Consider the following 12047-nt stretch of genomic DNA (forward strand, 5'->3'; position numbering starts at 1 on the left):
GTCGTGTGTGGCGGGAGACGAACGAGGTAGACGAGGCCGTTGATGTCCTTCTTGAAGCAGGAGCCGCCCCAACCGACGGAGGTCTTGAGGAAGGTGGAGCCGATACGGGTGTCGGTACCCACAACGCGCGTGACCTCGTCGATCTTGGCGCCGGTCGCCTCGCACACCGCCGACAAAGCGTTCACCTGAAGGCCAGTTGTTGAGTAGTTGAGTAGATCAGCAACGCCGAGACCGCACACGCATGCACGACACACACACGCACGACACAAACAGGGCGGAAGAGTGGCCGTACGGTGGAGAGACGCTGGGCGAGGAAGGCGTTGGCGGCGAGCTTGGCCAGCTCCGACGACCAGAGGTTGGTGGTGATGATGCGGCTCCTGTCGATCCAGTGGGCGTAGATCTCAGCCACCATCTCCGTTGCACTGCGTGTGCCACACAAGAGCAACGACATCGAGATTCGACAAAAGTCAGCCAACCAAATAGACGCAGCCGCGCGTGTCGTGTTGTGTTGTTGTGCATCGTGTGTCGTGTTGCGTGTTGCGTTGTGTGTCGGGTGAACGCACCGCTTGCCCTCGTCGGTCTCAAGGCCGCCGATGAGGACACGGTCGGGCTCCTCGAGGTTGCGCACGGCCGAACCCTCGGCAAGGAACTCGGGGTTGGACACCACCTCGAAGGACACGCCTTCACCACATCCACACGACACCATTGTCGGCTTGGGGGTCAGCACCATGTGGAGAGGAAGAGGAATCGAATGCAATTCAAAGTAGAAAAAGGAAAATTGTGTAGAAGCAGTAATGGCGAGCAGATGTAGAAGATGTGAAAAGGAGAGATGAATGAAGTGTACCGGGAGCCTTGCTGGCGTCAAGGATGCGACGGACCTGCTCAGCGGTGCGCACGGGCACGGTAGACTTCTCGACAATCACGTAGAAACGCTCCTCTGTGGCGTACTTGGCGATGGAGCGCGAGACGGCCTCCCACGACGTGAGATCGTAGGCGCTTCCAGCGCCATGGCCGTACTCCTTGGTTCCAGTGTTCACAGCGATGAAGATGACATCCGCTTCCTTGATCGCCTTGGGCAGATCGCGCGTGGTGAAGAAGAGGTTCTTGTTGATGTGGGCTCGCACGATCTCCTCGAGGCCGGGCTCGTAGATAGGCAGCGCGTTGCCCGAATTCCATTCGTTGATACGCTTCTCGTCAATGTCCACGATCGTGACCGTCAGATCGGGAGCATGCGAGGCGATAATGGGCATCGTCGAGCCACCCACGTAGCCGGCGCCCACACACACCACTCGCTTCACTGTGTTGACTGCGCTCTGCATCCTTTCCTTTCAACTGTTGCAAGCTCGTTAAAACGACAAGGATGTGCGCGTAGGCTGGTGGCCAAAGACAAGAGTCTAAGTAGGCGTCCTCTACCTCCAAATGGAGTTCGTCGCGGACTTTCGGGGTTTAAATTAGTATTTTTATTTGTGGCATTTCTGTGTCGACTCTGAATGGGACACACCCAGCGACGGGTCGTCACGGGTCCTCTACGAGGGGCGGGACTTGCCCTTGGTGAGGAGGGCACGGAAGTGGGCGTTGGACTTGGCCGCACCACCGCCGGCCCCGGTCGCTGCCGATGTAGTGGTGGCGGTGGCGGTGGCCGCCATCGTGGGCGTCGACGTGGACGCCTGGCGCGGTGCGGCGGCGGCTGATGATGGCCTCTTGACTGCGCGGGGCATGAGCGCGGTCGGCGGCTTCATCGACACGGGGCTGCGTGTGCGGCGCCACCAGCCCAAGGAACCACACCACAGTCAGTAGATGGGGCGCGATTGCGAGGCCAGGGCTTTGGTGGGAGGCGTACGAGGGCGGAGGCGTTGCGGTCTTGGCGGGAGGGCGAGAGCGGACGACGTTGATGATGCGGCCCCGCACGGTGGTCTGATTGAGAGCGAGGGCGCGCAGCAGGACCTCGGGGTCGTGGTACTGGATGTAGGCGAAGCCCTTGGATCTCTGGGACCTGTCCCGGATGAGCCGCACGCTCTTGATCGGACCCATCGCCCCGAACACCTCGCGGATGTCGTCCTCGGTCATCTCGAAGGCCAGGTTGGACGCGAATATCGTCAACACGTCGTCGTATTGGCGCTTTTTCTCGGTCTTGGGCAACGTGTGCTGTAAGTACATTGTGTGTCGTGTGTTGTGTGTGTCGTGTGTGTGTGTTAGCGAGCTGGTTGCCGACATGTGCTGATGGGATTGGGGAGGCACGAACCCTGGGCGCGGAGGCCAGCTGCACTCTCCAGACTCGCTGGTCGGTCTCCGGCCACTGGTGGGCGCTGGCGGCCTGTGCGCCCGCGACGGTGGCGTACTCGACGAAGACCAAGCCCTTGGACTGGCCCTCCTTGCCTCGCACTATCCGCACATCGGACACCGGTCCGCACTGGAGGCGATATAGTTGTGTGTGTGTGTGTGTGTGTGTGTGTGTGGCGTTAGCCGGAAGCAGAGAGACACGCGCGTATCGTTCTTTGTGAGTATGCAGCGGTGTGGTGTGCTCCGTACCACTTCAAAGGCCTTTCGCACTGCGGCTTCGTCCATGCTGAAAGGGAGGCCGGCGCCCCGCACTGTGCGCTCCTGGGCGCTCGTGCCGTCGGTTTCAACTTCGCTCGGCTTGGCGGTCTCGCTCGGCTTGGCCTTTGCTTCTGCCTCATCCGACCGCTCGGCCGACCCGCTCTTCTCGCTCTCCGCCACCACATCCATGTCAGACTTGGCCTCCCCCGTAGCGGCGGCTTCGGGCGCTGGCTCCTCGCCTGGGTGGTGAGATGTGAGGTGTGGGACAAACCGTTGTCGACACCAAGAGCAGCGTGCAACCAGGTTGGCAATCACGGGCGCGGGATCCGTACCTCGTCGTCGCTTGGCCGGCTTGGCCGGGAGCGCGGCGGGGGCCTCCCGCTTGTTGGTGGCCTTGGCCTTGTTGGCCTTTCCCTTGGCCGGCTGGCGCTCCTTCCGCGCCGTGCGCTGGGTCGTGGCGTAGTCCTCCTGCTGCTCGTACTGCTGCTGCTCGCGGGTCACGAGCGCGGTGAGCTTGGTGGTCTGTCGGCGCTGGGCCTCGTCGAATCCGGCCAGGTCGCCGTAGATGCGCTCGAAGCCGAGCCACGCGTTGAAGAGCGCGGTGGCCGACGCGCTGTGGGTGAGGCAGTTGGCGGCGCGCTTGTAGACCGCCCGCACGCGCTCGATGCCGGCGGGGCCGAGCGCGTCCCACAGGCAATCGGCGTACTGGCGCCATCGGTCCGAGTCGGCGCCGTGGACCTGCATGACCTCCTCCCACTGGGCGACGGCCTTCTCGGCGTCACCGAACACGCGGGCCTCCAGGGTGCCCCAGTACATCCTCAGCTCGGCAATCCACGCACTGTCGGGGAAGTCTGATGATGGCGGTGGTGCGGTGAAAGCAAGGGCAAGATCAGCGCCGGACGCATGTGTAACGGGTTTGAGGGAATCCTAGAGAAGATACGCACATGTGGTGAGAGTGTCGACGGCTCGCTGCAGCGTGTGGCGAATCGGGGCGCCCTTCGCCTCGCTCTGTTCGGTGTTGCCCTTAATCTCGCCTGTCACATGAAGCAAGTAGGCGGGAGAGGGTGACGGCGTCAGATCCACAGTACGCTTGAAGGGGAGGGAGGAGCAGTGGGTACTCGCGGGAGGCAGTTGGCGCCGCTGGAAGTCGGCAAAGGTCTGGAACACGTGAACAAAGTCCGCCGCCGCGCCCATCCCCGCCTGCAGGCTCTTTTCAAACACAGCTGTAATAAAGGGTCGCATTAGGCTGCAAGCGAGTACGGTGTTTGTTTAGCCAACACTTCCAACGCGTAGGCAACATACCTGTAGCTTCTTGCTCCGACCGAGATGCGCGCTCCTTAGGGTTGAGAGGAAGAGAGAATGAAGAAGAAGGTTGGACTCGTGGTAGAATGGCTGAAGAAGGGGGGAGGAGGAGATGGCTGCGTACCAGCGCGCGAACGTAGTTAGCCCAAAGCTGCGATGACCAGGGGTAGTTGCGTACGGCCCGCTTGTACACGGAGAGCACCACGTCGTGAACGCCTTTCAACACACGGTCCTGTTTGTTGTCCGATTGACATCGCTAAGACTCGGCCAGCATACTCTCTCTCTCTCTCTTAACCACCTCTCGAGCAGCTTACACGGGAGTCGGAAGGAAGACGTACGAGGTAGGTCACGTAGGAGATCCAGAGATCGGGCACGAGGCAGTAGCGCTGGAGGACGCGCTCGTAGACCATTTGCACACGCGCCGGCTCGTTCTTCTGCTCCTCGAACTGCACGTAGCTCTTCCACGCCTCCAGTTTCGTATAGTCCGGATTGCTGACTGTCATTTGTGTATGTGTGGTGTGAGTGTGAGTGTGAGTGTGTGTGTGTGTGTGTGTGAGTGTGTGTGTGTGGTCAGCCAAGTGTGCGCTCAGGAAGAGAAGTGATACTGGGTACCTGACCACGGGCCGGCGACCTGCTGCTCGTAGGGGAGGTACTCCTGGAGGCGAGCCGCAGCGGTTTCGTGCGCGCGCCGCCCGTTGGCAGGGTCACCGCCGTGGGTGGACTCCCAGGCGAGGTAGGCCTGGAGCGTGTCGTCCATGCCCACGAGGGGCACGCTCAGCTGTCGTACGAAGAGCTTGCGCGTGCGCTCCACGTCGGCGGCGGCGCGCTTGTGCTCGAACTCGCGATAGGCGTTCCACACGCGGGCACCCTCGGCCACGTGCAGGCCCACAGACGTGAGGGCGTCCTCGTAGACCCCGCGCACTGCCGCCAGATCTTCTCCGTAGAAGCTTTCCGCAAACCGCACATACCTTTCCCACACGGCCACCGCTGCATACAACACGCACGCACGCACACACACACACACGATCAGACTGGGCAAGGCACTTTGTAAAGACACCCTGGGTGCCGGCGCGAGACGTACAGCGGTAGTCCTGGACGGCCTGGTCGTAGAGGCTGAGGACCTGCATCTTGGCCACCGGGTCGTCGCCGGCATGCCTCTCCTCGTCGCCCAGCCACTCGAGCCACTCGTCTGCAAAGCCAGCGCGCACACAAATAAGCGTCAAAAAACTTTGCAGAGCAAGACTCAGCTTAGTACCAGGCGAGGCTGCACGCACCTTCGGGCAACGGGAAGATGGAGGCCATCTTCTCCCTGCCAACGCACACCAACAAGTAGCCATCAGTATTTACGTCTTATTTATTTATTCTTTTATTTGGGCGTGTACGTACCTGGCTTGGTGTAGCGCTACTTCCTGCCCGTCGAGGGAGCGCAGGGCGGCAACAAGCTGCACATGGGCATCGTACTGCTGCGGGTTGCTCTCCACCCGCGCGCGGTAGGAGGCGAGCTCCTCCTCGCCAATCTCGCCCTCAGAATCCGAATCGTCAGACGATGAATCCTCCTCATCGTCTGCCACGTCCTCCTGCACCTCCTCCTCGTCCTCATCCTCCAGCCCGTCTGTAACCACCGTTGTGCCCATCATGTAGGGGTCATCCTCTTCCTCCTCCATTTCTACTCGCTTGTCCTGTGACTCAGCCATCTGATTTATGCAAAAGAAAGGGGAAAAAATAGATTTTGTGTTTTGATTTGTAAAAATTAGAATTTTCTTTTCTCGTTCTGCGCTTGTTCTACACGACCGAGCCGACCGAACGTGTAGGTGCCTGGCACGACGCTTGCTTACTGCTGCTGGTGGGTGAGGAGACGCGAGTGGATGGAGTCAAACTTGTGGATGTGGCGGAGGAAGTAGTCGGTGTAGCGACGCGCTTGCTTGGCATCGACGACGTGGACCATGTCGCCCTGGATGTGGAACGTGACGTCGTGGGGCGTGGCTGAGTCGGGGAGACGCGGGCCGAGGTGGGGCGCGTGCGCGGTCTTGTGCTTGTAGCACATGAGCTGCGCCCGCACGGTCGCCACGTCGGCATCGAGGAAGCCAGCCAGCTTGGGGATGGAGATGGTCGTGTACAGCCGCAGGAACGACCGCAGCGTGCCGAGCGGGGCCTGCTCCTCGACCTCCTGCATGAACACGCGGGCCTGCAGCCTGCGCGGCTCCTGGTGGTAGTCGTGGGGCAGCGAGGCGGCGGCGGCCTCGTCGGTCTGGGCGGCCGAGGCGTTGGGCGCAGCGTCGGGGCTGGGCGGCGACGGGTGGATGAACTTGGGGCACGCCTTGTTGAACATGTCCTCGTAGGCAGCGAGCTCGCCACGGTTGATGCGGATGAGCTTGTCGCCGCACTTCTCGTGGAGGGCCTGCTCGACGGTGTCGTTGCCGAGCGGGCCGGTGCCCTGCGGGGCCAGGGCGCCGGCGAGGGCGAGCAGGTAGTAGAGCTGCTCGTTCTTCTTCATCATCTGATCGTACTGGTACGAGCGGGTGTGGTACTGCTTGGTGCGGGTCATGTAGGTGAGGATGGAGCCCACCACCTGCACGGCGGGGGCGTAGCGCCTGGTCATGAGGTAGGCGAAGGCGAGGTAGTAGTAGAGCGACACGTGGCAGGCCGTGACGCGCGTGTAGAGGCCGCGGCGGGTGAGGTCGATGGGCTCCAGGGCGCGCAGGGCGCTGTGGTAGTCGCCCAGCAGGCAGTGCACGCGCGACAGACCGACGAGGGCGAAGTAGCCCAGGGCCTGGCCCAGCGTGTACTGCTGCGCCTGCGGCGGCTTGCTGTCGGCGTTCTGTGCCGCGAGCAGCTCCACCACCTTGCCCTTGGTCGACAGCGCCTCGAGGTAGGTGACCACCTGCACGTAGAAGGCATCATGGTCAGCATGTGCTCGAGAGAAAGAGAGAGAGAAAGAGGTGGCGAGTAGAGAGAAATGTTTGAGCTCAAGATGTAAAGACGCACGCTAGTCACGCTCCAGACGTCGGGGTGCTCCTTGAAGAGCGCGAGGTCGTTGGCAGACTTGTTGGCGAGCTTGCAGCGGTTCTGGGAGTAGGACTGGAACTGGAAGAGGAACTCGTCCACCATATCCCACAGCCACTGCAGGGGCAGGCCCAGCTCGGCCTCGTCCTCCAGCGCTGTACGTCATCGCGACATGTAGGGCGTAAGGACTCGTGATGGTGGTGTCGTGTCGCTTCGCTCGGGGCCAGACGGAGCTAGAGAGCGGGAGGAGGCGTGTACCGAGGACGTAGTCGAACAGCTGGCGGTAGTTGTGCCACGACTCGAAGCGAGCGTTGAGCGAAGGCTGCTCTCGCTTGGAGTAGATGTGACGGAAGTAGAGTTCTGCCGAGGAGATCAGATGTAAGAATCTCGAAAAATGAGGAGATTACAAAAGAAAAAAAGAACGGCACGATGACTTACCCTTGTACATGAGGAGGAACACCTTGTCTGAGAGTGTGCCGCGACATTAGAAGCAACTGTTAGAAAGGGTACTGTCGAAAATTGGCGCAACAATCACCAGAAATTGCGTACCATTGTTGACAAGGGGAGCGATGGTCTCCTCGGAGGGCCAAGTAGAATCCTTGAAGAACCTGAATGGTTGATGGAGAACGACATTAAGATCTGCATCAACAAAAATCGCGAAATTGGGCGCTACCTGTCAGTGAGCTTGCTGAAGGTGTAGTGGTAGATGCCGGTGATCTTGTCCACGTTCTTCTGGATGAAGTACTTGTGGAAGAGCACGACGAACTTGCGCACGGGCTCAGGCACGGCGCGCACATGAGGGGCGGGGGCGCCAGCTTCCTCCTCGGTGTAGGCCTCATCATCCTCGAACGCCTCATCACCTTCCTCGTCATAACCAGGCTCGACGGTGGGGGCCTCAAGCTCAAATGTGTCGTCCTCCATTTGTTTATGTATGCGCACGAATGAAATCGGAATTCGTAGCTCAAGCGCGCTCGATCTCAGAACAAGGATGAAAGCCGGAGGAGTGGCGATCTGCGTCAAAAAAGAAAATACGCGGATTATTTAAGGTGGCTGTAGATTATTTTTTTCTTTTGGGATTTCCTTCATCTGACACGTGGGCAGGGCCAGAAGTGGTGTTCGACTCTCATCAATCAGAGATTGCGCCATCCTTTCAAAGCCTAGCTGCGAGTGCATCCAATCAGGAAGCTAGCTAGAGATGGATCACAGCGGCGAGCACCAGGCGAGGCGCAGGCTGGACAAGATTCCCGAGGGGGAGCCCAATCTCTATCCCCAAGTAGTCGCTGGGCTGAAGAAGATCTACAAGGAAAAGATCCTGCCCGTGGAGATGAAGTACAAGTTCGACGAGTTCCATTCGCCCTTCCTCCGCGACACCGATTTCGAGGCCAAGCCCTTGGTGCTTCTCCTCGGTCAGTATTCCACGGGCAAGACCTCCTTCATCGAGTTCATGCTCGACCAGCCTTTCCCTGGCTCCCGCATTGGTCCCGAGCCCACCACCGACAGGTTCGTCCATCATGATTTTTGATTGATGCACAGCCCATCCTCTACTTGCGTATTTTTGCGATTTTTATTTATTTATTCATATTTATGGGATTAAAAGATCTCACACACCTCGTGTGTGGCATGGTGTGTTGCAGGTTCGTGGCGGTGATGCACGGTAACGCCGAGCGGGTGGTGCCCGGTAATGCAGTGGCCGTCGACGCCGACAAGCCCTTCCACGCGCTCAACCGCTACGGCGCCTCCTTCCTCAGCAAATTTGAAGCCGCAGAGTCGCCCGCTCCTCTCCTCCAGTACATCTCGTACGTGCTGTGCTACACCCACCCACCAACACCACCTTCGGCCCACCACCGCCTTCACCTCTTCTGTTGTCGTCGCACATTCACTGAATGCATCGCGTCGGTTCACGCGCGCGCAGGTTCGTGGACACCCCGGGCGTGCTCTCGGGCGAGAAGCAGCGGATCGGGCGCAGCTACGACTTCGTGAGCGTGATCGAGTGGTTCGCGGAGCGGGCCGACCTCATCCTCCTCCTCTTCGACGCCCACAAACTCGATATCTCCGACGAATTCAAAGTACGCAAACAAGCCTCTTCCCAAAGGGTTGGATTGCCTTGACTGACCCTGTGTCGTGTGTGTCGTGTGTGTCGCGTGTGCTGTGTGTCGTGCAGAGAGCGATCGAAGGCTTGAAGGGCAACGACGACAAGATCAGGGTTGTGCTCAACAAGGCCGACATGGTGTCCCACCAGCAGCTCATGCGGGTGTACGGCGCCATGATGTGGTCGCTCGGCAAGGTCGTCAAAACGCCCGAGGTAATGCGCGTCTACATCGGTACGTCTCGTGTCGTCGTGTGGTGTGTCGTGTGTGTCGTGTGTGTCGTGTGTGTCGTGTGTGTCGTGTGTGTCGATCGTTAACTGATCAAGTTACTCCCCCGCCACGACAGGTTCTTTCTGGAACGAGCCGTACCACATCAGCGACAACGCCAAACTGTTCGACGCTGAGCAGGCCGACCTGCTCAAGGACCTCATGTCCCTCCCCACCAACTCCGCCATGCGCAAGGTCAACGAGCTCGTCAAGCGGTACCTTAGCCACTCCAGGCTGAACACACACACACACACACACAGCTTTACTCACCACTTTGTCGTGTGTCGTCTATTCGCGTGTGCATGCGCAGAGCTCGGCTGGTGAAGGTGCATGCCTATCTGATCGGGCACATCAAGAAACAAATGCCGGCGCTGTGGGGCAGCAAGGCAAAGAAGGACGAACTCATTAAGGACATGCTCAACGTGTATCGGTGCGCGCGCACCTTCCCAGACTGTGCGTCGTGTGCGTGTCGTGGGTTGTTGGTGAACCCGCAGAGGTCGATCTCTCGATCTCACCGCGTTGCGTGTTTGTTCGGCTGCGCCAGGGAGGTGAAGAGGACACACCGGCTGCCGCCGGGCGATTTCCCCGACCTGGAGCGGTTCAAGGAGACGCTTAAGGACCACGATTTTGACACCTTCGCCAAGCTCGACGAGAAGCTGGTCTCCCGCATCGACGATGTTCTGGGTCCGTACCTAAGACTTCTTTTTCTCTGTTTTTCATTCTTTCTGTTGGTCCCGCACTCACGCACATGACACGCACGCACGCACGCACGCACAGGTATCGACATTCCTCGGTTGATGGCAATGATCTCGCCGCCGAAGAAGGAGGAGCCAGCGCCGCCACTTCAGCGACAGCAGTCCAATCCGTTCGGCGGCGCCGGCGGCGACGACAACCCGTTCGAGGACGAGCCCGAGGACGAGGACTACGTGATCCGCGAGCGGGAGAAGGCGGCCTACGAGCGCCAGTTCCTCATGCTCAACCCACAGGCTGGCAAGCTCAGCGGCGCGCAGGTCAAGACGGCGCTGGTCGAGACGGGCGTGGCCACGGGCGTGCTGCGCAAGGTGTGGACCCTGTCCGACATCGACAAGGACGGCAAGCTCGACCTCGACGAGTTCGCCATCGCCCTGCGGTACCGTCCGGCCCTTCTCCCATCTCTTTCGTGTGCGCGCTGTGCGGCGTGTGTGTATGTGTGTGTGAGCGGTGGTGCGTGTGCGCACGACACTCACGCGTGGCTGTGGCTGTGGCCGTGTGTGCGCTGCACAGGCTGTGCGAGATTGCGAAGAAGTCGCCCGAGAATCCGATTCCGTTCGAGATGCTTCCGGCCTCCCTGGTGCCCCCCTCCAAGATGAGCTTCTTCACCAACCCGCAGTAGTCGTGGTGGTGGGTCAGGTGGTCGGACTGGTATGGGCGGAGCACGTTTCGGGTTGTTGATGATATAAAATGCCCCTTCTACTACCTCGTAACAAACAAGTGGTGTGGGTGTGTAAAATGTGTTTTTACGTGTGGTCCATGGCCTGCGGGGTTACAGGCTGAGGGCGAGGGCGTCGACCAGCTCCGGAGCGAGTTCGGGGCACGCCTTGACGAGGCTGGCCAGGGCGGGCGTGCAGCGGAGGGAGCTCCGGCTTGTCGGGGCCGAGCAGGCTCGGTTCTTTGGCGGCCAAGGAGCGGAACACACATCCCATCGGAGGGATGGAACAAACCCGCCTCGGTGAGCGCGGTGTCGTAGGCCACCCAGTGTCCAGGCATTCAGCCCTTCCTGCCTCGAGACCCGGCTCTGCGTCGTTCACCACGCGTGGGCTAATGCTATCAGCGACGCTGTAAGCGTGACCACTGCATACTTAAGTCGAACAGCTCAGGCAGTTGCAGTATCTCCTCTGCGCGCTTGGGCTGTAAAGCCATGTCTTTGGTAGTGTTTTGTGTTGTCCAGGTGACCACATGGCCCAACGGTAAAGATGTTGGCGTATGTACCACAGCACCGATGGCGTCTGGGGGCCAACTTCCAGTCCTGCCCACATGCACTTACTCCCGCCCATCAACCTCCACAGTTGCGGGTCGGAGGTCCGTTGTAGGATTCTTGTGAAGCGAGGGCAGAGTCGTGTGGCCAATCTTCCTGTTCCAGACTCGGCCCACGGACAAAGCAACGACTCCTACGGCAACAGCTCCGTCGTCACAACCACAGGGAGTGGAATCGGCCACGGCTTTTCTTCGCCAATAAACATCCTGGAAGTGAAGGTAGTGTACACAAACAAAAAAAAAAAAAAAAAAAGGAAAGAAAAACTGTTGTATTGCTGGCCCTACACGCAAGTAAATGTCATTACACTAGAGGATGGGGGCGGTGGTGGAGGTGGTGGCGGCCCTGGCCGTGGCGGGGTCGACGCCCTCGGAGATGAGCTTGCCCTCCTCCTTCTTGAGCTCGTTGCCCGTGATCGAGCCCTGCAGCTGCTTCACGGCGCCCTTCAGCCTCTGGCCCATCGTCGGCTTGTGCGGCACCGTCGTCGCCGCCGTCGTGCCCAGCGCGCCCTCCCGCGCCGCCAGCGGCACGTCCCTCATCGCCGGCGTGGTCCCGCGGTGGCCGTGGCCCATCAGTCGCTCCTCCGTTGCCAGGGCGCGGCCGACGACTGGAATTTGAGTCAGCGGCTTCGCGTAGTGAAGCCCGCCAGCCTGGGCCGCGACGGTGGCGGTGGGTTCGATGATGGGCGGGAGCATGACGGTGTGCTCCTGGTTGATCACCCGCTGCTCGGTCGTCACCTCCGTCTTGATCACCGGCTGGATGTGGTGCACCCGCTCGTGGATCACCGGCTGGATGTGGTGCTCGTGGTTGATCTGCACCGGGTGCTCTACGACGACTTC

At 60.2% G+C, this 12047-nt stretch overlaps 4 protein-coding genes and 1 pseudogene across 4 annotated transcripts in view; 1 reads left to right on the top strand and 4 right to left on the bottom strand.

The window, feature by feature from the left end:
* Positions 1–23: 23 nt before the first annotated feature.
* ACA1_139810 (UDPglucose dehydrogenase) lies at positions 24–1319 on the bottom strand (the record flags this gene model as incomplete). Its single annotated transcript, XM_004334085.1, has 4 exons — positions 24–185; positions 293–422; positions 564–681; positions 845–1319. Coding segments are annotated over 4 exons (885 nt in total), but the record flags the coding sequence as incomplete, so codon positions are not given.
* Positions 1320–1526: 207 nt separating this feature from the next.
* On the bottom strand, positions 1527–5504 carry ACA1_139820 (annotated as a pseudogene).
* A 167-nt stretch (positions 5505–5671) lies between these two features.
* ACA1_139830 (eukaryotic translation initiation factor 3 subunit 6 interacting family protein) lies at positions 5672–7764 on the bottom strand (the record flags this gene model as incomplete). The annotated part of the gene is made up of 8 exons (XM_004334086.1): positions 5672–6409; positions 6476–6721; positions 6826–6998; positions 7102–7203; positions 7282–7308; positions 7393–7451; positions 7517–7658; positions 7704–7764. The coding sequence occupies 8 exons, from the start codon at positions 7762–7764 to the stop codon at positions 5672–5674; spliced, it is 1548 nt and encodes a 515-aa protein (XP_004334134.1).
* Positions 7765–8167: 403 nt separating this feature from the next.
* ACA1_139840 (receptor mediated endocytosis family member (rme1), putative) lies at positions 8168–10569 on the top strand (the record flags this gene model as incomplete). The annotated part of the gene is made up of 9 exons (XM_004334087.1): positions 8168–8343; positions 8478–8639; positions 8756–8909; positions 9005–9164; positions 9277–9412; positions 9508–9627; positions 9742–9881; positions 9975–10326; positions 10461–10569. The coding sequence occupies 9 exons, from the start codon at positions 8168–8170 to the stop codon at positions 10567–10569; spliced, it is 1509 nt and encodes a 502-aa protein (XP_004334135.1).
* A 947-nt stretch (positions 10570–11516) lies between these two features.
* ACA1_139850 (uncharacterized protein) overlaps positions 11517–12047 on the bottom strand; it is a gene marked incomplete at both ends in the record, with an annotated part of 1226 nt that continues 695 nt past the window's right edge. The window contains one exon of the mRNA XM_004334088.1: positions 11517–12020. Within this exon, the coding sequence (XP_004334136.1) occupies positions 11517–12020 (504 nt within the window). The remainder of the gene's footprint in view (positions 12021–12047) is intronic.

This window comes from Acanthamoeba castellanii, assembly GCF_000313135.1.
Source record: "Acanthamoeba castellanii str. Neff unplaced genomic scaffold scf7180000084707, whole genome shotgun sequence".
Taxonomy (NCBI): Eukaryota; Discosea; order Longamoebia; family Acanthamoebidae; genus Acanthamoeba; species Acanthamoeba castellanii.